The 25,164-nt window shown below is 43.7% G+C and overlaps 1 protein-coding gene across 9 annotated transcripts in view; it reads left to right on the top strand.

Annotated features, from left to right (window-relative positions):
- Positions 1 to 25,164, top strand: part of BIN1 (bridging integrator 1) — a 106,844-nt gene that overhangs the window by 51,333 nt on the left and 30,347 nt on the right. For 7 of the 9 annotated variants that reach the window (XM_075829072.1, XM_075829075.1, XM_075829069.1 and 4 more), the window contains exons 2-7: positions 4,490 to 4,570; positions 11,767 to 11,821; positions 15,648 to 15,742; positions 18,851 to 18,946; positions 20,068 to 20,175; positions 21,551 to 21,643. In XM_075829072.1, coding sequence (XP_075685187.1) covers positions 4,490 to 4,570; positions 11,767 to 11,821; positions 15,648 to 15,742; positions 18,851 to 18,946; positions 20,068 to 20,175; positions 21,551 to 21,643 — 528 coding nt within the window. The remainder of the gene's footprint in view (positions 1 to 4,489; positions 4,571 to 11,766; positions 11,822 to 15,647; positions 15,743 to 18,850; positions 18,947 to 20,067; positions 20,176 to 21,550; positions 21,644 to 25,164) is intronic. The other 2 variants (XM_075829068.1, XM_075829073.1) reach the window with 1 other exon arrangement.

The following is a 25,164-nucleotide window of genomic DNA, read 5'->3' as shown; positions in this document are numbered from 1 at the left end:
CAACGCAGATTCTGTGCGGCATTGATGCGGACAGTTGCGGAGGAATTCCGCCATGTGTGGTCATGCCCTTATAGTAGTTATATTCTTGTATATAGGGAGCAGTATTATAGTAGTTATATTCTTGTATATAGGAGCAGTATTATAGTAGTTATATTCTTGTATATAGGGGGCAGTATTATAGTAGTTATATTCTTGTATATAGGGGCAGTATTATAGTAGTTATATTCTTGTATATAGGGGCAGTATTATAGTAGTTATATTCTTGTATATAGGGGCAGTATTATAGTAGTTATATGCTTGTATATAGGGGGCAGTATTATAGTAGTTATATGCTTGTATATAGGGGCAGTATTATAGTAGTTATATGCTTGTATATAGGAGGCAGTATTATAGTAGTTATATTCTTGTATATAGAGGCAGTATTATAGCAGTTATATTCTTGTATATAGGAGCAGTATTATAGTAGTTATATTCTTGTATATAGGAGCAGTATTATAGTAGTTATATTCTTGTATATAGAGGCAGTATTATAGTAGTTATATTCTTGTATATAGGAGGCAGTATTATAGTAGTTATATTCTTGTATATAGGGGCAGTATTATAGTAGTTATATTCTTGTATATAGGGGCAGTATTATAGTAGTTATATTCTTGTATATAGAAGCAGTATTATAGTAGTTATATGCTTGTATATAGGGGCAGTATTATAGTAGTTATATTCTTGTATATAGGAGCAGTATTATAGTAGTTATATTCTTGTATATAGGAGCAGTATTATAGTAGTTATATTCTTGTATATAGAGGCAGTATTATAGTAGTTATATTCTTGTATATAGGAGCAGTATTATAGTAGTTATATTCTTGTATATAGGAGCAGTATTATAGTAGTTATATTCTTGTATATAGAGGCAGTATTATAGTCGTTATATTCTTGTATATAGGAGCAGTATTATAGTAGTTATATTCTTGTATATAGAGGCAGTATTATAGTAGTTATATTCTTGTATATAGGAGCAGTATTATAGTAGTTATATTCTTGTATATAGGAGCAGTATTATAGTAGTTATATTCTTGTATATAGGGGGCAGTATTATAGTAGTTATATTCTTGTATATAGGTGCAGTATTATAGTAGTTATATTCTTGTATATAGGAGGCAGTATTATAGTAGTTATATTCTTGTATATAGGGGCAGTATTATAGTAGTTATATTCTTGTATACAAACCTATGTTATAAAATATCTGCATCATTATAATAATATGACTGTTATTGTGTTAACAAATAATAATGCACTATGGTTTATGTATATGGGATATGTTTGCACAGTTTGTAGGTTATTGTAGATATGTCCCGTAGTGAAGAGATTATAAGACAACTGAAGTCTAGAATTGAACAGATAAGTGACAAGTAGCTATAAGGGGGCCACTTTGTCACTGTCATCGCTGAGACCTGACTGGCAGCGTTCATGTTTCTTTTCAGACTGTGGAGGATAATTTGCTGCAATGTTTCTATCTGTGTATGAATATGTAACTGGTGTATAGTAATGGTGGGTATATATTTTTATGTAAATTGGGGTAAAATTACTAACCAGCTTTAGGATTTCCTATCAGTAAAGGATAAGTTTACCTTCATTTTACCTACGCACATGAGTTGAGGAATTCCATAAATACTCCCTATTATATTCTTACTATTAGATTTGCTGCCTTCACAAAGTAGCAGATGTGGAGTTAATATTGTCACATACATGCACGTTATCTATATCCATACAGTATCTGGCCGCCATGTTTACATGATATGTATGCCAATGTATAGAACTCATGCCAAATTCATGTAAATTGGCGCACTATTTTTTTATTTAAAGTGGGGCGATTTTCACAGCAGGTCGCAAAATCATGGGTATAGCTATACGGGTGCAGAAGTAGCAGGTGCACCCAGGCCCTGTTACCTGAGGGTCCTACAGGTCCCCCTGCGATGACACTGGTACTATACATGGCACATGGTAGATGGGGGTCCAGTTACAGATTTTGTTTTTGGGTCCAGGAGGTTTCAGTTATGCCGGTGTAAAATGATACGTAATGTAAAGCCAATAAAAAGAGTAGATTAGGGAATTGCTGTTGATGCAATTTTCTAAAATATTAGAACAATTGAATTGATGCGCATCGGTGTGCTGTCCGTGGTTTTCACGCACCTATTGACTTCAATGGGCGATAGGTGAGTAAAAACGCACCAATATAGGACATGCAGTAAGTTTTATGCAACAGACACGCGCTGAGTGAAAACTCCTACATGTGTGAATGGCCCCATTGAAATCAATGGATCCGCGTGCTGCGCGTGATTTTCACGCACAGCACGCGGACGAGTTTTACGCTCGTCTGAATGAGCCTTTAGACCCCTAAAAATGTTCTCTTTCTCCAGAAGTGTAAGACCCCCGATGGCACACCCTGTATCTCTTGAGGAAAAAGTAACATTGACCAGATGACAACGGAATTACGAAAGAATGAAGTTAATGTCGCTGTCGTGACTTTTATCATTATGGTTGCCAGGGCCGGCGTCCGCACCTGGCAAATCTCCGTAGCTGCTGGGGCCCACTGCTCCGGGGCGGGGGCGGAGGACAATGCTCTCCGGGGGCTCCACAATCTCACTTATGTAGTTGCCAACATTTCAGAAACATTTCCGTGGACATTGCAGACACAGAAGCACAGACTACAAATATTCATTTGACTCTAGCCACACCCCATAGCAGGCCACGCCCATGATAGACCACACCTCTTCATCCACACCTGTTCATATTTTAGTAAAATACAGTTAATAAAATCCATAGGGGCAGATTTACTTAGATTGGAAATTCATACGGCAGTCTTAATCCTAATCTTGCTGTAGTGAAATGCCCCAAATTTATTAGGAGGTGCACGCTTTTTAATAAATGTGGTGCATCTTAGGCTGTCTAATCTGACGTAAATGATAGTAAATCTGTCCGTGCTTTGATGCCCCCGCCCCTCCAGGCTAAGTCCGCCTACTTTTTGTGCCACTTTTGAATAGTGGAGAGAGGAGTAAATAGTCAAAAATAGCTTGCAAAAATTTGTGGGGTTTTTTTTACGCCAGAAAACTGGTAAAAGCCGTTCGTAAATTCCCCCTTAAGGTATGTTCACACGCAAGACGGCTGTGAAATATGGAGCTGTTTTCAAGGGAAAATAGAAATAGCCTCTGATTTTCAGCCGTTTTTTTAAGCATCAAACGGTTTTTAATGCGTTTTTGCGGCCATTTTTTTTCAAGCGGCCGTGTAAAAAAATGCCCTGTCAGAACCAAACTCTGTTTTTCTTATTGAAATCAATGGGCAGATGTTTGGAAGCGTTCAGCTTCCGGTTTTTTTCAGCCGCTTTTTGAGGCGTTTACGGCCCGAAAAACATCTGAAAATAAGCCGTGTGGACATGCCCTTAGTGTCCAAATAAGTTCAGCCAAAGTGAAGAAGTAAAAGTCATGGACAATAAAGCAAGCCAGAGATTCTAGCGGTAAAGACTGAAGCAATTTAGTACTTTAACACCACAATCGGTACACCTGGAGGGTCTGCAAGGGGTCCTCAACCTACTTGGTGCCCAAGGCGAGGGTTTTAGAACGTGTACCCTAATGGCTCTCTAAAGTTTAGCATCAAGTAACGCGCACACGGCTCTGCTGAGCAGGCATGTAGTATCTGCACATGTATAGTTGTGTAGCGCGCACATGGCTCTGCTGAGCATGCATGTAGTATCTGCACATGTATAGTTGTGTAGCGTGCACATGGCTCTGCTGAGCCTGCATGTAGTATCTGCACATGTATAGTTGTGTAGCGCGCACATGGCTCTGCTGAGCATGCATGTAGTATCTGCACATGTATAGTTGTGTAGCGCGCACATGGCTCTGCTGAGCAGGCATGTAGTATCTGCACATGTATAGTTGTGTAGCGCGCACATGACGCTGCTGAGCATGCATGTAGTATCTGCACATGTATAGTTGTGTAGCGCGCACATGGCTCTGCTGAGCAGGCATGTAGTATCTGCACATGTATAGTTGTGTAGCGCGCACATGGCTCTGCTGAGCAGGCATGTAGTATCTGCACATGTAGTTGTCATACAGGATTATCGGACCCTCAGACACAGTTGTGGTATATTCTCCAGTGACATTGCATAGAGCTCTATAGGTATTGCTGTGGTGGCACTGGCAGTGAATGGCACCTCCCAAGGGTATATGAACCGGATAAGCCCGCCAGGCAGCAGCAATGGGATCTATTGAAACGGGTAGGGGCAGCTCAGAGAGGCCCAGTTTGAATATAACCTTGTGGTCCCCTTACTGGTATTTATGCCCCAGGGTCTCTTCTCCCCCCACAAATTATTGCACACAGAGCCGCAGGGTGTGTGGGGGGGGGGGGGGGGGGGGGGGGTGAATCGTGCGCTATAGATAAGTGACGGCCACTTGGAGATTTATCTCATTTTTTTGTCTTGTTTGTTTTTCTTCAGGTGCTGCAGAAACTCGGGAAAGCAGATGAGACGAAAGACGAGCAGTTCGAGCAATGCGTGCAAAACTTCAGCAAACAGCTGGTAAGTCTTCAGAAATCTCAGCGCCATTGTTTACTGGACCGAAAGGGGCGACGCGGAGGAGACGATGGCGGCAGCTTTTACCGGTGTGGCATCTGTCGCTCTGCACAGTCCGTAATAATGAAGGGAAATAGAACAGGATTTAATACTTTACCGTTTTTATTTGAAAAGAAGTTCATGTTTAATGGCAATTTTGAATATTTACATATAGAATATATATTTTTTATTGCTTATATAGCAATTCCCCAACATGATGTTATAGAGCAGGACAGCCAGGGGTATCCCACAACCCCACTGGTCCCCCCTGAGTTTCTATTAGCAAAGTATCAAGCAGCCTATATAATATAGACAGGAGGGATTCCATTATTAATGCCATTTCATGTATTTTGCCTAATATATTTCTTAAGGTGCCTAAGTCATATAATAGTAGAAGTTTATACAGAGCAATTGCCAATAAGCATTAACTGAGTAACAATACCGCTCCATTATATCTGATCAGCGAGGGAGTGACTCACGGATCTCAAAAAATGGACATACCCCCAATACCAGCAGAGAGGGGCACACACGCACGGTCACTCTGCTTCTTGGCATCAGTAGGGTCCCAATGGTTGAACCCCTTGGTATAACATATCTAATGGACGCACCATAAACGTCTAGTGGGAATACCTCTAGGCGATGTACACCAATGAAATCATTATTATTATTACACATGAGTGTGTTTTGTGCAACTTTCGAAATAGTTTTTAATAAATATTATTTTAACTTTTTGAGATACAGCTGCTTTGTATCCTGTATATAGAGCAGCTGTAACTTGCACTCAGACCTGAATTTGTCAGATCAGCGGGACTGACGGGTTCAGTGACAGCGGGTCCTGCGTGTCTCTGACAGTTCATAACTTAGATGTGATCGATTACAGGTGGATCACGCAGGATCCACTGTCACTGAACCCGTCAGTCCCAGTGATCTGACGGATTCAGGTCTCAGTGCAAGATACAGCTGCTCTATATACAGGATACAAAGCAGCTGTATCACAAAAAGTAAAAATAATTTTTAATCAAAACTATTTAGAAAGTTGCACCAAACACACTAATACAATGTTTTATATATATATATATATATATATATATATAAAATATTTCAAGCCTGTCTGCAATTTTCAACATTCAGTGCAGTTTCATTGTTTGCCCTCTCTTACCAATTATCCCTATTGATATTTCCTAATCTTGTGAGAATATAATAGGCGGTGGGTCTGATCTAGTCTCAAGGAGTATGTGTGACTCTAATAGTATGGAAACAGGGAGGAAACCTCCAGCTCACCGCTCTGCGTCTCCAGCAGCGTCACTCGGATCCCCGCGACGGCCCGCGGTGTGAAATAGCAAGATAGAGGAAAAAATGATCCAGCGCTGATGGTGATTAAAAGGGAAAAGCAAGTCCCATATTTATTGAAGAAATCCTTCAAATCGAAAGGGAGACGCAGTCCCAAGGCAGGAGTAGTCAGGGTATATACCCGAGCCTACGCGTTTCGAACGCAGTCTGCGTTCTTAATCATGGCAGACTGCGTTCGAAACGCGTAGGCTCGGGTATATACCCTGACTACTCCTGCCTTGGGACTGCGTCTCCCTTTCGATTTGAAGGATTTCTTCAATAAATATGGGACTTGCTTTTCCCTTTTAATCACCATCAGCGCTGGATCATTTTTTCCTCTATCTTGCTATGTGTGACTCTATCAGGGTGCGACTTACGTCATTTAGACAAAAAATGAGATCTGAGAGGAGGCCAAAGTATGACAAAGCAATAAGCAAAGGCTCAACGATAAATCAGCACAATTTAGGTTAGTATCCCTTTAAGTATGATCAGCGCACTTTTTTCGGCATGCCAGAGCTGAGGTGACGGTCGGGGGCTGAGGATTTCTTCATACAGGAAGCCGGTTTGTGTCCTGGAGGATGTTTTCATCCTAGAAGATGCCAGAATCGGAATGACTCAACCTCTGAAAATCAGACGAGATGCTGAGCAAGGACTTCTGGGTCACAACATCTGGAAGCTTTATTCCCATCAAGGGACGCGCCGAGCAAAAACGGAAAATGAAATTTAACTCCGGATGTCAGGAAAACCTAAAGAAACAAGATGGAGATGAGAGTCCAACAGTTAATGCAGCGGATCATGGGCTGTTTTGGGGTATTGCGCGGGCTAGGTGGCGACTAAGATAGACGCGGGCTAGATGGCGACTAAGATAGACACGGGCTAGATGGCGAGTAAGATAGACACGGGCTAGATGGCGAGTAAGATAGACACGGGCTAGATGGCGACTAAGATAGACACGGGCTAGATGGCGAGTAAGATAGACGCAGGCTAGATGGCGACTAAGATAGACACGGGCTAGATGGCGAGTAAGATAGACGCAGGCTAGATGGCGAGTAAGATAGACGCGGGCTAGATGGCGACTAAGATAGACACGGGCTAGATGGCGAGTAAGATAGACGCAGGCTAGATGGCGACTAAGATAGACGCGGGCTAGATGGCGAGTAAGATAGACGCAGGCTAGATGGCGACTAAGATAGACGCGGGCTAGATGGCGAGTAAGATAGACGCAGGCTAGATAGCGACTAAGATAGACGCGGGCTAGATGGCGAGTAAGATAGACGCGGGCTAGATGGCGAGTAAGATAGATGCGGGCTAGATGGCGAGTAAGATAGACGCGGGCTAGATGGCGAGTAAGATAGACGCGGGCCAGATGGCGAGTAAGATAGACGTGGGCTAGATGGCGAGTAAGATAGACGCGGGCTAGATGGCGAGTAAGATAGACGCGGGCCAGATGGCGAGTAAGATAGACGCGGGCCAGATGGCGAGTAAGATAGACGCGGGCTAGATGGCGACTAAGATAGACGCGGGCTAGATGGCGAGAAAGATAGACGCGGGCCAGATGGCGACTAAGATAGACGCGGGCTAGATGGCGACTAAGATAGACGCCGTTGTGCTATTTTTACAACAGTTGCCCCATATTCGTGTTCCAGGGGAAGTAAATGGAGACAATCACGCAGCTGTGATGTGACTTTTCTCATTGACTTCTATTTAAGGCCGGAAAGTTGCATCAAACTATCTGGAAGTTGCACGAGTTTCGGGTCATACGACTGTCCCAAAATAATCCGTAGTAGAGAAGAACTTATTCTGCATGAAGACCGAGCATCAAACACCCCCTACTGCTGGTTCTCCCCCTCTCCCAGTCCTGATAGTAGATAAGAAATCATGGTCTATTGGCCCCCGCTCTCTAGGGCCCCCATTGCATCTCATGTAATATATATATCCTCATAGATGTTGGGTAATTTGGGTCCACCAGACCCAGTGTAGACGCTGCACATACAGAAAAAATCTCCAATAAGGGCTGTTACCCCTTTACTGTAAATCTGTCGATGACCAGGGACTCTTTACAGTTGATACAAATTTAAGGCAGAAAGGCAGAGGTGCTGGTATTGTTACATGGTCATGTGATGGACGCACAGGTGCTGGTATCGTTACAGGGTCATGTGATGGACACACAGGTGCTGGTATCGTTACAGGGTCATGTGATGGACAGACAGGTGCTGGTGTCGTTACAGGGTCATGTGATGGACGCACAGGTGCTGGTATCGTTACAGGGTCATGTCATGGACGCACAGGTGCTGGTATCGTTACAGGGTCATGTGATGGACACACAGGTGCTGGTGTCGTTACAGGGTCATGTGATGGACACACAGGTGCTGGTGTCGTTACAGGGTCATGTGATGGACGCACAGGTGCTGGTATCGTTACAGGGTCATGTGATGGACACACAGGTGCTGGTGTCGTTACAGGGTCATGTGATGGACACACAGGTGCTGGTGTCGTTACAGGGTCATGTGATGGACACACAGGTGCTGGTGTCGTTACAGGGTCATGTGATGGACACACAGGTGCTGGTGTCATTACAGGGTCATGTGATGGATGCACAGGTGCTGGTATCGTTACAGGGTCATGTGATGGACACACAGATGCTGGGATCGTTACAGAGTCATGTGATGGACATACAGGTGCTGGTATTGTTACAGGGTCATGTGATGGACGTACAGGTGCTGGTATCGTTACAGGGTCATGTGATGGACACACAGGTGCTGGGATCGTTACAGAGTCATGTGATGGACACACAGGTGCTGGTATTGTTACAGGGTCATGTGATGGACGTACAGGTGCTGGGATCGTTACAGGGGCACGTGATGGGCACACGGGTGTTGGGATCGTTAGAGGACACAGCTCTGATACACATTCTGTAACGATACCAACACCTGTGTGTCCATCACATGACCCGAATGTTCCCACTGAATAATAACAAGCAGAGATCTTGAAAACCATGAGGAATTCCTACAGGAAGTATATTGGAGAATTGTATAACTTTTATGATACAAAAAATAACAATAACTCGCTGAAGCCGGGCGACCCCTTTAACACATCACATTCTGTTCATTTCAGTGGCATGTGATGCGTTAAATGTCAAGTTATGATTTGCTACATCTGTTTTATACTGATGTCTTATTATATAATAGAGGGACCTCCCGGCCGCCTTCAGACACCAGGAACCTGCAGCTCCCCCTATAACTACACCCCGGGCCGGGACAGCCTGTGCCAACAGTCCAATAAACCAATTATCATTGTATTCAGCAGATGTACGTAGCAAAGGGGGGTATAGACGTTACTATAGGAAATCAACCAAAGGAAACTAGGACGTCCACCGTTTATGATTTTTTTTGTTTACACCCATCCCCCACCTTATTCTATCTCTGAATCCTAATCCTGTTTTCTATGAGGCGTGAGTCATTGTGATTGAAGATGGAGAAAAGATGCTTCTCTGCCCCCTCATAGTGCAATGTCTTCTCTGCCCCCTCATAGTGCAATGTCTTCTCTGCCCCCTCATAGTGCAATGTCTTCTCTGCCCCCTCATAGTGCAATGTCTTCTCTGCCCCCTCATAGTGCGATGTCTTCTCTGCCCCCTCATAGTGCAATGTCTTCTCTGCCCCCTCATAGTGCAATGTCTTCTCTGCCCCCTCATAGTGCAATGTCTTCTCTGCCCCCTCATAGTGCGATGTCTTCTCTGCCCCCTCATAGTGCGATGTCTTCTCTGCCCCCTCATAGTGCGATGTCTTCTCTGCCCCCTCATAGTGCGATGTCTTCTCTGCCCCCTCATAGTGCAATGTCTTCTCTGCCCCCTCATAGTGCGATGTCTTCTCTGCCCCCTCATAGTGCAATGTCTTCTCTGCCCCCGCATAGTGCAATGTCTTCTCTGCCCCCGTATAGTGCAATGTCTTCTCTGCCCCCTCATAGTTCAATGTCTTCTCTGCCCCCTCATAGTTCAATGTCTTCTCTGCCCCCTCATAGTGCAATGTCTTCTCTGCCCCCTCATAGTTCAATGTCTTCTCTGCCCCCTCATAGTTCAATGTCTTCTCTGCCCCCTCATAGTGCAATGTCTTCTCTGCCCCCTCATAGTGCGATGTCTTCTCTGCCCCCTCATAGTGCAATGTCTTCTCTGCCCCCGCATAGTGCAATGTCTTCTCTGCCCCCGTATAGTGCAATGTCTTCTCTGCCCCCTCATAGTTCAATGTCTTCTCTGCCCCCTCATAGTTCAATGTCTTCTCTGCCCCCTCATAGTGCAATGTCTTCTCTGCCCCCTCATAGTTCAATGTCTTCTCTGCCCCCTCATAGTTCAATGTCTTCTCTGCCCCCTCATAGTGCAATGTCTTCTCTGCCCCCTCATAGGGTCCCACCAATGCTGTTAAGACAAAAGAAAAAAACTGTTTCACAACTTTTCCAAGGATGAAACGCAGAAAACATGGGACGTATGACTCCCGGGCGGTGGTGGGACCCTTCCCCCACTCTGTATGCTGCCTAAGGATGACTTAATATTGGAATAGGATGGCCCCTTAAGAGCTGAGCTACAGATAGAAAACACATGCGTCTCCCCCACAGCTGGATCCCATACAGAATTTTCTCCTATATAATCATTATTAACCACTGACTTGCCAAAGTGACGCTTCCTGTTTCCACAGATTCCAAATTACATTGATTGCAAAAGTCAAAACTGCTGAGTATCTGTTCCCAACAATTCACTGCCGCCCGAGGACATATCAAACAACAAATGACATAGAACAATTCAGTCTATGAAGATCATTACCCTCTAAATTTAAGTCCATGCCAACCCTTGAACACCAAAATTCTGTACTGATTAATTTCATAATATATCTTTATAGTGGTCTTAGCTCCGTTTTTGTGATCCAAAGTTCCAACCCCCCTGAAAAGAGTTACAGTATAATCATATAATTCTAGCTACCTGCAGTCACCACTAGAGGGAGCACACTGCATACTGTGTTATTATTTCCATCTGAGCAGTAGGTAGGGAGCTCCCTCTAGTGGCAGCTGCAGGGAGACAGAATCATGTAACTGTAAGTGATCAATATGGCCACCATTACAGCTCATTTAGGGGTTTTCACCCAGAAATTTAGCAATATAGTCTCTGATCCTTTAAGTTATATATTTACATTTTTTTTTTTTGCTGTTCTGGTAGATTTGCAATTTAGCAAGACTTGGCAATACGCCTGGGTGACAAAAACTTTTTCTAAGGCCCCATGCATACGACCATAATTTTGGAAGGTGTCCGGTCCATAGAAAGCATCTGTAAAAATATAGGACATGTCCTATCTTTTGATTTTACAGACCGTGCTCCCATACTTTATAATGGGAGCACGGCCCCCAAATGCAGATGACCACGGCTGTCCGTGCCCGTAACCACGGACTGTAATTACAGGCACGGTCGTGTGCATGGGGCCCAAGTAAGACTTTTGGTACATGGCAATATGTGGTGAAAAACGGGTGTGATTCCATAGTGTGGGGCATGTTCTCATCTGTAACCGATCTGTAAATAGGCGCAATATCACGTGCCCGCCGCACAGGTCGTAGAACTGGCTTTATATCATGGACAGGACAGCATAAAAGATTGGTAGGGTTGTCTCACGTCTGCCATAGAGAACTGAGACAATTTAGAGAACATTGATTGATACATTGTAACAATTTTCATCTGGATTTATTTCTATTTTGAAACATGATTTTGATTAAAGTGATTTTCTATTATAATAATAATAATAATAATAATAATAATAATAATAATAATAACAACCCCCTCCCCCGATCTTATTCCACAGACAGAAGGCAGCAAACTTCAAAAGGACCTCAGGACATATCTGGCTACAGTAAAAGGTGAGTAATTCCTGACAGATGGGCTGGGAATTGGTGAATCCACATTTAGAAGGAAAATAAGAAATAGTTCTGTACAATCTCCAGTCGTGCTCTCAATGGCTGCAAATCCACAGCGCTCAGAACTCCTGCGGGGCTTTCCCAGACTCCTGATGGGTATTTTTGCCTAATTATCCAGGAATAAGGGCATGGGGAATAGGTCCTGGGGAAATGATTCTGGGGCGGCCACCTCTAAGTTGTATAGAACTACTGTAGTGTACACGCATATATAAGACATATCAATAATGGACTGTTGCGTTATTTGTGGAATTACCCCAAATAGGGACAGATCAAGGTCTATGGAGGTCCCTAAACATAACATTGGGTGAGGACTTCCATCACTTTTTTGTTTTTAAGGAAGACTTGCTCTGTATAAACAATTATACAGCTACAATATATGAAACAGTTGCAAACCGTAGGACGACAGTAATCAAACCTACCATTAAATGCTCAAATAACCGTGCCATACAGTGCCCAGATAATGTCACCACTATGCCCAAAAAACAGAGCGAAATTGCACTAAGTAATAATGCCATACAGAGCTCTAATAATACCGCCATGCACTGCCCACATGACAGTGCCATACAGTGCCCAGATAACAGTGCTCACCGGAGACTTGTGCTTAGATCCTGCTGTGAATCATCCAGAGGAGAGTGGTGGTGACCCCTAGATGGTGAAGTCCTTGGGCATTTGCCTTATTTGCCTTTAATTCAACCCAGATCCCCAAAAAAGTAAAAACCCTAGGGGCTTATTTACACGAACGTGATATACGTCCGTGCAACGCGTGTGATTTCCCCGCGCGTCGCACGGACCTATGTTACTCTATGGGGCCGTTCAGACAGTCCGTAAGTTTCACGCAGCGTGTGTCCGTGTGTCCGCTGCGTAAAACTCACGACATGTCCTATATTTGTGCGTTTTTCGCGCATCACGCACCCATTGAAGTCAATGGGTGCGTGAAAATCACGCGCAGCACACGGAAGCACTTCCGTGGGACGTTCGTGATTCGCGCAACAGCAGTAAAAAGTATGAATCAAAACAGAAAAGCACCACGTGCTACAAACATCCAAACGGAGTGTCATAATGATGGCGGCTGCGCGAAAATCACACAGCCACGCATCATACGCTGCTGACACACGGAGCTGTTATGTACCTTTTGTGCGCGCAAAACGCTGCGTTTTTTGCACGCGCAAAATGCACACGCTCATGTAAATCCGCCCTGAGGGCTGATTCAGACGAACGTGACGTTTTTGCGTGCGTAAAAAATGCTGCGTTTTGCGCGCGCAAAACGCACTTGACAGCTCCGTGTGCCCTGTTCATATGGGTGCGCGGCTGCGTGTTTTTCGCGCAGCCGCCATCATTATGACACTCCGTTTGGATGTTTGTAGCACGTGGTGCTTTTCTGAACACATTCATTCTTTTACTGCTGTTGCGCGAATAACGCTTGTCCCACGGAAGTGCTTCCGTGGGACATGCGTGATTTTCACGCACCCATTGACTTCAATGGGTGCGTGATGCGCGAAAAACGCACAAATATAGATCATGTCGCGAGTTTTACGCAGCGGACACACGCTGTGCAAAAATCACTGACAGTCTGCACTGCCCCATAGACTTGCATAGGTCCGTGCGACCCGCGTGAAAACCAAGGGGGCTGCACGGACGCAAATCACGTTCGTGTGAATCCCCCCTAATAGTCAATGATCCACACTTTTGTGGACATGTTTTAGGGTTGTCCTTGCAGGGGCCGTGTATTGTGTAATGTCATTTTCAGGTCCACCGCTGAGTGATGAACGTCATGTGGGACGGGCTGAGTGGTGTATAGTGGAGGGGTATCTTGTATCACAAAGTTTTATTTACTCCTGTGGTTTTGAGGTGAAGATATGAGACGGGATTTATCAGATAATTACCGCTGATCTTATTAATTTAGTATGTGATAATTCAGGCTGCTGAAAAATAGCTCCAGTTCCAAAGCCTCAAGGACCAAACAGTCTGATTACTAAAATAAAGCCGGCGCAGAGAACGGAGGGACTGACTCAGTGTAATGTGATAGATACGTAAGTCTATCATCTGCTCTGAGGCGAGGGGTCACCAATAGGAATGAGGTCAGCGAGATAGCGGCCAGCAAAAAAAGATGCAGGCAGTGTAAACCCAGTGATAAATAATAATAGATCCGTCAACAGCAACATGTTGATGGTTTCCAAGTATCAAAAAGTGAAAGAAGCAAAAGTGTTTAAAAATAAAAACTAAATTCTACTCATTCTGAATGTCGTTCCCATGATGCCTCAGGCTGGAGTCCAGATTCCATACTCTCTTTACAACAGGTGGAGCTTTCTGAGCTCATTGTCGCCCCCTGCTGAGTAAGGCAGTTTAGTATGAACTGCCAAGTGGAGCGGGGGAGGGGAAGTGACTACCGTTCTGTGCCTATTTCTGGATTACAACTTTCACTTTTCAAGCTCATTCTGCCGTTGTCCTGACAAACTATCACTATGTCCTGACCATCGGCCGCGCGGCGTAGACGTTATTTTCTCTCGTTGCTCTGTAACCGGATCCATTCTATTTTCTAACTTACGTAGGTGGCGAAACTGGATATAGGTCTTGTCTCCCAGCACTGGGCTTACAAACCACCGCAGTCATAGACATAAGTTGTCTTTCCTTGTCTAGGGCAAAAGGCTAATTTTGAGGTTCCCAGGACTAGTCACCCCTAAAAATTAGGGATAAAAACATTCATTCACTCACTCACTCACTCACTCACTCACTCACTCACTCACTCACTCACTCACTCACTCACTCACACTCACTCACACTCACTCACTCACACAGTGGAAACCCTTCGATATGTAGCAGTTTATGGGCATCTGAAAGGGGTTGCAAAGCTACAAACGATCCATTTTTGGAGTGGTTTTGGCAGAGATCACCACTGACACTATTGGGGGGGATCCCAGTAATCCGCTACATTGCCGGGGACTTTGCTTCAGGGCCGGTATGATGAGTAGTTTCCCACTTATGGTTCCACTACGAGAGTGCGCGGAGCAAAATGTATGAATTAAATAAAAAAAACAGTGCTCCGCCTTAAATTTCTTTGTCCATCCAATTGGACGCTGTGTCGGAGCTACTGTTGGAGTACCCTTTAGTGCATTGGTGAGTCAGCGCAGCACTAAGAACTGCACATGTGTGGAGCGGATGGAGGTGGGTGGGGGATTTCAATGATCTATGATAAATATGAATGATAGGAATTAGTAAGGGGGGGGGGGTCTAACATAATATCAATGACTGCACATCTGTCAACTTTAGGGACAAGTTTGGGAGATGCATTTTTTAAACACTGACGGAGTTCGTCCCTGCTGCTTTTACAAAGTGAACAATTCCTTTAAGAGGTGCATGTATAGCAGTGGCATGCACAGGATTATTTTGAGGAAGGGGGGGATGGATAGTATTTAGGGCCTGTTTTGTATGTTTTTGGGGCTGGTTATACATACGGAGACCCCAGTAAAGAGAATACCGTGCTGAACTGTGCGGTCCCAGTGACCTGACATGAACTTCAAAGCAAAGTACATGGCACCATAGCAGTCAGGGGAGGGGGGGGGGGGTAGTGACCCCATAATCCGCCCTTGTCATTGGTGTCTGTCCGGATGGCACATGACAGTGATTGCTGCTGCCGGCATCTGGGGCTCATTCTTCTGCGGTTGGTTTTAGACTTTTTATTTCATAATGTTTTCATTTTTGCATTTGAGAACAAACCCGACGGACGAGTCTCAGCAAAACCTTATATTTAATTTTTCTCTCTCTTTTCCAGCAATGCACGAGGCCTCCAAGAAACTGACGGAATGTCTGCAGGAGATCTATGAGCCCGACTGGCCGGGGAGAGAGGAGACGAATAAGATCGCAGAGGTCAGGGGCTCGCACTTATTTTGCTTTTTTTATTTGTTTCTTTTTATTTCTTTTCTCTACATTTTTGGACTTTGCTATAAATATTTGTGCAGAGTTTCACCGGAGTTTGCTCTTCCTCTATGAAAGTTTCTACATTCAGTGACCAAAACCAGTGACATTTATCTCACAATCTTCTCTTTGATGTGCGGCCCCCTCGTCAGCCCCAGGCATTTATTTATTATACACAGAACTAGAAATGATGAAGTCTGTGTATTGCAGTGGTAATAAAATATGAAAGGTAAACCTACAGTAATAGATCATTTCCCGGCACCCAGCATGTGTGATACTGTGTGCTGAACACATGTATCTAAGCCATTTAATGTGTAAGCCGCTGTATCTAAGCCTATCACATGTGATACTGTCTGCTGAGCTGCTGTATCTAATTCTATCATGTGTGATACTGTCTGCTGAGCTGTGTATCTAATCCTATGATGTGTGATACTGTCTGCTGAGCCGCTGTATCTAATCCTATCATGTCTGATACTGTCTGCTGAGCCGCTGTATCTAATCCTATCATGTGTGATACTGTCTGCTGAGCCACTGTATCTAATCCTATCATGTGTGATACTGTCTGCTCAGCTGTGTATCTAATCATATCATGTCTGATACTGTCTGCTGAGCTGTGTATCTAAGCCTATCATGTGTGGTACTGTCTGCAGAGCCCATGTATCTAAGCCTATCATGTGTGATACTGTCTGCTGAGCTGTGTATCTAATCCTATCATGTGTGATACTGTCTGCTGAGCTGCTATATCTAATCCTATCATGTCTGATACTGTCTGCTGAGCTGTGTATCTCATCATGTCTGATACTGTCTGCTGAGCTGTGTATCTAAGCCTATCATGTGTGGTACTGTCTGCTGAGCCCATGTATCTAAGCCTATCATGTGTGATACTGTCTGCTGTGCTGCTGTATCTAATCCTATCATGTGTGATACGGTCTGCTGAGCTGATGTATCTAATCCTATCATGTGTGGTACTGTCTGCTGAGCCGCTGTATCTAATCCTATCATGTGTGGTACTGTCTGCTGAGCTCATGTATCTAAGCCTATCATGTGTGATACTGTCTGCTGAGCCGCTGTATCTAATCCTATCATGTGTGATACTGTCTGCTGAGCTGCTGTATCTAATCCTATCATGTGTGATACGGTCTGCTGAGCTGATGTATCTAAGCCTATCATGTGTGGTACTGTCTGCTGAGCCCATGTATCTAATCCTATCATGTGTGATACTGTTTGCTGAGCTGTGTATCTAATCCTATGATGTGTGATACTGTCTGCTGAGCCGCTGTATCTAATCCTATCATGTCTGATACTGTCTGCTGAGCCGCTGTATCTAATCCTATCATGTGTGATACTGTCTGCTGAGCCACTGTATCTAATCCTATCATGTGTGATACTGTCTGCTCAGCTGTGTATCTAATCATATCATGTCTGATACTGTCTGCTGAGCTGTGTATCTAAGCCTATCATGTGTGGTACTGTCTGCAGAGCCCATGTATCTAAGCCTATCATGTGTGATACTGTCTGCTGAGCTGTGTATCTAATCCTATCATGTGTGATACTGTCTGCTGAGCTGCTATATCTAATCCTATCATGTCTGATACTGTCTGCTGAGCTGTGTATCTCATCATGTCTGATACTGTCTGCTGAGCTGTGTATCTAAGCCTATCATGTGTGGTACTGTCTGCTGAGCCCATGTATCTAAGCCTATCATGTGTGATACTGTCTGCTGTGCTGCTGTATCTAATCCTATCATGTGTGATACGGTCTGCTGAGCTGATGTATCTAATCCTATCATGTGTGGTACTGTCTGCTGAGCCGCTGTATCTAATCCTATCATGTGTGGTACTGTCTGCTGAGCTCATGTATCTAAGCCTATCATGTGTGATACTGTCTGCTGAGCCGCTGTATCTAATCCTATCATGTGTGATACTGTCTGCTGAGCTGCTGTATCTAATCCTATCATGTGTGATACGGTCTGCTGAGCTGATGTATCTAAGCCTATCATGTGTGGTACTGTCTGCTGAGCCCATGTATCTAATCCTATCATGTGTGATACTGTTTGCTGAGCTGCTGTATCTAAGCCTATCATGTGTGATACTGTCTGCTGAGCTGTGTATCTAAGCCTATCATGTGTGGTACTGTCTGCTGAGCCCATGTATCTAATCCTATCATGTGTGATACTGTTTGCTGAGCTGCTGTATCTAAGCCTATCATGTGTGATACTGTCTGCTGAGCTGTGTATCTAAGCCTATCATGTGTGGTACTGTCTGCTGAGCCCATGTATCTAAGCCTATCATGTGTGATACTGTCTGCTGAGCTGATGTATCTAAGCCTCTCATGTAGGATACTGTCTGCTGAGCTGATGTATCTAAGCCTCTCATGTGGGATACTGACTCGGAGAATCACACAGCTCTACATTCCACGCCATGAAAGAATTTCTAGTACAAGTTCATGCCTTTGGTTTCCTCCAGTGATTTTATACAGTTTATATAAGGAAGCTTATGGGCAGCCATAAAAAGTTATTTTTGACGTGTTTATTGCCGCCGCCGCTTCTCTATGTTGTAATCAGGATCGTCCATGTTTTGGTGCAGAATGACAAACGATGTGACTCCCTAATCACCAGATGAAACCAAACACGCGGTCTGGGAAGAATCCAAACATGAGAGAAATCCAAACGTTCCGGCTTCAAGGAATGTGGAGTTAGTAGAACAAATATTCTGTTTTCTCATTAGAGTTTTATTAAATCCAATGTTTGGAGGAGGAATCTTGTGGCGACTGTAAGACGAGGACCCACACGGTAAACACGTCTGCTTGAAGGGCCAGTAGACACAAAGTCATCAGCCCTATGGAAGTGAAGAGACGAGCAACTCCGTTTTGGAGATATGACACATAAAGTAGAGGGGGCCGCACTCATCCCACTAAAGAATGCTAAAGTCAGTCTATCCACAGCCGGAAATGGCTGATAACAGGGAGTAGTAGACTGACTTTAACCTCAACACAAGAAAGTGGAGACACAATGTTTTGGTCAAGGAGATGTAAGACATAAATGTATTTTTTCTTTGCTAGAACAATGACCTGTTATGGACGGATTATCACCAGAAGCTTGTGGACCAGGCGCTCCTAACGATGGACACTTATCTGGGCCAGTTCCCTGATATCAAGGTAAGCGGCCAATGTGCGTGTACGGACAGGACGCACAGACACGCCGTTACTGGAAGACGCAGACATGTATTTCTAATTCCTTTCATGTATTAATTTTTACTTTTTTGGTCTTTTCCAGATAAGATATCAAATTTCAGTTTTGTTTCTACCCTTGAGAATTATTAAAAAATAACATTTAAAATACATTGCTATTTTATTATATCCTACTACAATAATACAAATCAATAAAGATAATTGTTTCCAATCCTTCTTCCTTCTTCCTTTCCATCTATTCTTGTTTCAGCCCTTTCTTCCTAATTCCCTTCCTTTCTTTTCCCCGCCCTCCCTCTCTATCTTACTACAACAATAATACAAATTAATTCATATGCCTTTCTTTCCTTCTTTCTCTCTCTCATTTAATTTTCCTTCCTTCCTTCTATCCTACTGCAATAAAACATCAATAAATATAATTCTTCCTTTCTATTTCCTTCCTCCCTTCCTTCCTTCCTCCCTCCCTCTCTCTCTCTCTTTATCTCCCTCCTTCCTTCCTTGTTTCATTAATTTCTTCTTTCCTTTGGTCTGTTCTTGTTCCCTTCCTTCATTTTTCCCCCTTCTTTCCTTCCATCCTTTCTTTCCTTCTTACAGTGTTTCCTTCCTTCCTTCCATCCCTTCCTTCCTTGCTAACTTCTGTCCTTCATTGCTCCCGTCATTCCTTTCTTCTTTCCTTTTTATCTGTTTTTGTCCCCTTTTTTCCTTCATTACTCCCTTCAATCCATTCATCTGTTTTTGTTCCCTTCTTTCCTTCCTTCCTTCCTTCCTTCCCTCTTCTCTTCATTCCGTTCTTCTTCTTTATTTGTTTTTGTTCCCTTCCTTCCTTCCTCCCTCCCTTCCCTTTCCTCTTCTCTTCATTCCTTTCTTCTTTCCTTTCATGTGTTTTTGTTCCCTTCCTCCCCCTCTTACACTGTTTCCTTCCTTCCTTCCTTCCTTCCTTCCTTCCTTCCTTCCTTCCTTCCTTCCTTCCCTCTTCTCTTCATTCCTTTCATGTGTTTTTGTTCCCTTCCCCTCTTACACTGTTTCCTTCCTTCCTTTCTTCCTCTTTAAATATGTTATTTCTCATCAGAATACTTTTTCTCTTATTTCAGTCCCGCATTGCAAAACGAGGAAGAAAACTGGTAGATTACGACAGTGCGAGACATCACTTTGAATCCCTGCAAAATGCGAAAAAGAAGGATGATACAAAAATTGCCAAGGTACCGCCCTGATCGTGAATAGTTTATAATTTCTATAATATTCTCATATGTGAGTTCAGTATAAACCCAGTCCTTACATGATGCAGCTATTACTAATGTGCTGGAACCCGCAGCAACCAATCAGATCTTCTACTTGTGCGGATCAATCAGCTGATTGGCTAATTTGTGTCATAAACTTCTCCGCTCATTGCACCAGATTATATTGTAGCAAAATATAGACTATAATGTGATGTGATTCTGATGAATATGATCTGCTGCTGCTTCCCACAATACGTTAGTCACTCTATAGGCGGAGTAATGCTACAAATATAGGTTCCTTCTTAAACACCATGTTCCAGTTTCATGAGTATAATATTGGGAAAATTTGTCAAACAAAGAAAAAAATGCTTTATCTTTTATTGATCCTCAATTTTATTATGTCTTATACTCTAGTCACCTCCAGAGCTGCATTCACAATTCTGCTCCTTTTCTTCAGCTCGCTGTGTTTTCTCTGCTGCTTCAGTATCTGCGCAGAGCATGCTCTGTTGTGTTGCATTATTGAATATGTAGTGGGCACTGTACAGTGCGTAGATATAGAAAATACTTAATTTATGATTGGGTTATGTTTGTCAGAGTAGCTCTAACAGAATCAAAATAGCATCCAGCAGAATTGTGAATGCAGCTTTAGTTGTAACTGGAGTATGAGTAAGGCTACGATTACATGTGGAATTTTTCTGCTGCAAATGTTGGTGCAGATTTGGGGCAATTACGTAACGAATCTGCAGCAACATTTGCATATTTGACAGGTAATTCAGACGTTGCAGATATCACAGCGGACTTGCCACAGATTTCAGTTTTTGCATTGCAAAGGCTGAAATCCGCAGTGAAATTCCGCTTCTTCTCCGCAACGTCATGAGCTGCTGCGGAGGGAAAAATCCGCACCGCAGCCTGATTTCTGCAGTTCTTTTCTGCAACGTCTGAACGAAGTTTCCTAGAAATGTATAGAAAGAAATGCAAAAAGCGTCCACAGCGCAATTCAACAGCAATTCCGCCACGTGTGAACGTGCCCAATTATGGAGCTTATGTTGTTCCAGCCTCTGAGTCTTGTGCATGGTAATTAACACTGATTTGGCGTTAAAAATATATAAACTGAAAATGTCCAAATGTTGTGAAGTTTTGATTTGTGACTAATCGTCCTTGTTGTTCTCCGCAGTTATGATTTTGCCTGCGCCAATGGCTCTTTCTGTGTGGAAATCTAATTCCTTCTCTCTTGGCATGCCGCACAGGATGGCATAACCCTTCTCTTTCCTCCTGGTTGCATCACTGAATGTCAAATATTGAAGTCTCTTCTTCTGTCCCTTTTCTCTGTCTTTCCCTCCATGTGACACGCTTGCAGCCTGTGTCGTTGCTTGAAAAGGCCGCCCCTCAGTGGTGCCAGGGGAAAATACAGGCACATCTTGTTGCCCAGACTAACCTTCTCCGAAACCAGGTGATTCCCTGGATTAGTCCTAACCCTGCATGTGCGGAGGTCACTGTGGGGCAGATTTACTGATCCTGTCGACAATTCAGACATCTTAGAATTAGAATAAATGGCCCAATTTATCACAGAGGCTCCTGATGGATGATACATGTGACGCACCTTTAGACACTTCTGTCTAACTTTATATATCATCTCTTGGTTGGTTTAAAGTGCAGCTAAACGTTTAAAAAACTTCTGACATATCATAGTGACATGTCAGAAGTTTTGGTTGGTGGGGGTCCGAGCACTGAGACCCCCACTAATCGCTATAATGAAGGAGCAGAAGCGCTCTTGTGAGCGCTCAGCCGCTTCGTGTCTGTTCGGCTTTTTTCGGAACTCAATGTATCGGAGTATGGACTCAATAGAAAGTCTATGAGCTCGTACTCCGCTACATCGGATTTCCGGAAAAAGTCGATCAGAAACTAAGTGGCTGAGCGATCACATGAGTACTTCAGCTGCTTCGTTTTAGCGATTGGTGGGGGTCTCAGTGCTCGGACCCCCACCAATCCAAACTTCTGACATGTCAGAAGTTTGTGAAACGTTTAGCTACACTTTAATTTGGTCCACTTTTTTGTGCCAAAATTTAGTGCAATTTGGCGCATTGCAAGCCACACCCCTTCTCTGCTAAGCTACACCCCTTGTCGGGCAAGTTGCAAACATTTGTTCTTTATGGCCCATTTTATTGATGAATTTGTCTTAAATGTGTATGAAAAAGAATTCAAGACAAAATTCTGATGCGACACCAATAGTAAATCTGCCCCTGTGTGTCTGCGGAGTGGCGCTCAGTCTCAGTAGCCTTCAACAGTACAGCCGCTAACATTGTAAAATCATCTCCAGGGACAGTGACCTGCTGATCAGATGTATCTAAGCCCATCATGTGTGATACTGTGCTGCGGAGTGTCTGTATCTAATCCTATCATGTGTGAGACTATCTGCAGAGCTAGTGTATCTAAGCCTATCATGTGTGAGACTATCTGCAGAGCTAGTGTATCTAAGCCTATCATGTGTGATACTGTCTGCAGAGCTAGTGTATCTAAGCCTATCATGTGTGATACGGTCTTCTGAGCTGCTTTATCTAATCCTATCAAGTGATGCTGTCTGATGAGCCGCTGTATCTAATCCTTCATGTGTGATATTGTCTGATGAGCCGCTGTATCTAAGCTTATCATGGCTGATACTCTGCTGCGGAGTGGCTGTATCTAATCCTATCATGTGTGATACGGTCTTCTGAGCTGCTTTATTTAATCCTACCAAGTGATGCTGTCTGATCTAAGCTTATCATGGGTGATACTGTGCTGCGGAGTGGCTGTATCTAATCCTATCATGTCATACTGTCTGCTAAACCGGGATATCTAAGCCTATTATCTTTGAAACGGTTCTACGAGCTGCTGTATCTAATCCTTCATGTGTGATACTGTCTGATGAGCCGCTGTATCTAAGCTTATCATGGGTGATACTGTGCTGCGGAGTGGCTGTATCTAAGCCTATTATGAGTGATACTATCTGCAGAGCCGGTGTATCTAAACCTATCAGAGAACTGGACAGCACTATATTCTCCATGATATCTACTTTATAATCTGGGTCTCCGTTCTTAGATCTTATTTTCTTCTCTTTGCTCCCTCTGTGATTATATCCTGCGGACACTTGTTGTCAGTCTTGTCGTGCACAGATGTCCCGGGGGGATCTTGTCTTTTCCTCCCAGGCTATTCTGCAGCCCAGGGGAAGACACTGCAAATAAAACAAATTCTTTTGCATCCCAAAAAATTTCAAGAAAAACAAAACGTTAACATTTTGATTGTTTAGAATGGTCGCGGCTGCTGTTGACTGAGCTCAGATCTCTGCCGCCCTCTTTACGTTGTACTGTTACAGGAATGTCCCATGATCTCCGTTTACATGTCCCTGACAGGAGTTGTAGTCGTTCCCACAATAGTCTGGCAGGATCAGGATGACCCATCATCACCTTAGCTTGTCCCACTTATGGGGGTCCCTTTGGGGTGCAGCAGATTTCATCCCCCCTCAAAATGCCCCGTAGTGATAAAATCATTACAACATTGAAGGTATCCGTGCAGCAATGTCACCTCTTAATGCGCTTTGTAAACCCACGCAACCCTAAATATGGAATAAATCCTTTACCTCTCCCCAAGGGTCTCAGGACTCTGTCTCTCCATTACAGTTATAATATATAAAGCTTAATTCTTATATAATAAAAGGTTCTCCAATTCTCTAATATACTTTGTGTATAAATTTGTCAATATTGTCAAGATCCCTGCTTGCTGTCATTGAACAGGAGCCTTCATTAAGGCTGAAAATCTGTCCTGGTCATGTGATGAACGCACAGGTGCCTGGCTCGTCACAAGACACAGCTCTGATAAACTGTACGGTAACTGTAACGAGCCAGGCACCTGTGTGTCCATCACATGACCAGGACAGATCCTCATCCCCTGGAAGTACACAATAAAGGCTCCCGGTCAATGACAGCAAGCAGAAATCTTGACAACAGTGACTAATTGATACATTTAAGTATATTGAAGAATAGCAGAACTTTATTTGCTGAAATCTGATAACCAAAGTAATAGCGTTTTCGCTCTTCAGAGTGTCGTCCCAGCAGAGAAGTTCCTGCAGCCGCGGCGATCCTCCTGTCTGGGAATACTGTGATCCTGTGACATTCCTAGTAGTTGTGTGTCCGTGTGTTCTATAGTGTCGTCTAGATTGTGTCTTGTGTATACAATATGAGCATTACATTGTAGAAGTGACGTGGGGGGTAGGGCGCTGCTATCCTCGGCCCACTGGGTCAGGTGGGCCGCTTGACCGGTTGAGTATCAGACGCTGTCTGTGAAGTCGATACTATTCCGACAGCTTCAGGTGGGCACAGCCATGTGCATAGGGTGAAATTAGGACAAGCCTCCGGGCACTGCCCAGGGTCATGTGCAATATCCATTAGCAATAGTTCCCTGTTAGATTCTGTGATAAGAATAATGAATACGTATAATTTATATTTCCATTATTAATTCCCTGTTATTTCTTAGCAGTTTTCTTATTAGTAAAATGGTAAATTCGACAGAAAGCATCTCCGTTGAATAGAAACTAAAGGCTGTGGACATTAGAATAAAATTCCAATAATCCGTCACCTGCAGGAACGCTGCAATACTAGTCCCATATCTCTCCTACGTGAGCCTGTTCTCCGCTGCTTGTGTTCCTGCCATAAAGATCTGTAAGCAGCAGCTGCCCCTCCTCCTCCTCTATGTTATGCATGCCCCCCCCATAGTATGCACATTTATTAATTGGTTCTTCTAATAATTATAATCATCCTTATACATAATACAATTCTAAGAGCATAACTGTCAATTTATTTGTCACATAAGAATAAAGTTCACTTTGTAAGATATCTTATAGGTTGACAGTGGCATCTTCCTCATCCTCCAGTAACCTGTAGTTCCCCTTTCCCTCTGTAAATGGTAAGAATCCTCAGTCACCAAAAAGCTTGTCTTCAG

The sequence above is a fragment of the Rhinoderma darwinii genome, chromosome 6 (assembly GCF_050947455.1).
Source record: "Rhinoderma darwinii isolate aRhiDar2 chromosome 6, aRhiDar2.hap1, whole genome shotgun sequence".
Classification (NCBI taxonomy): domain Eukaryota; kingdom Metazoa; phylum Chordata; class Amphibia; order Anura; family Rhinodermatidae; genus Rhinoderma; species Rhinoderma darwinii.
Note: the sequence above shows the minus strand (reverse complement) of the source record. Positions and strands in the feature narration are given on the sequence as shown.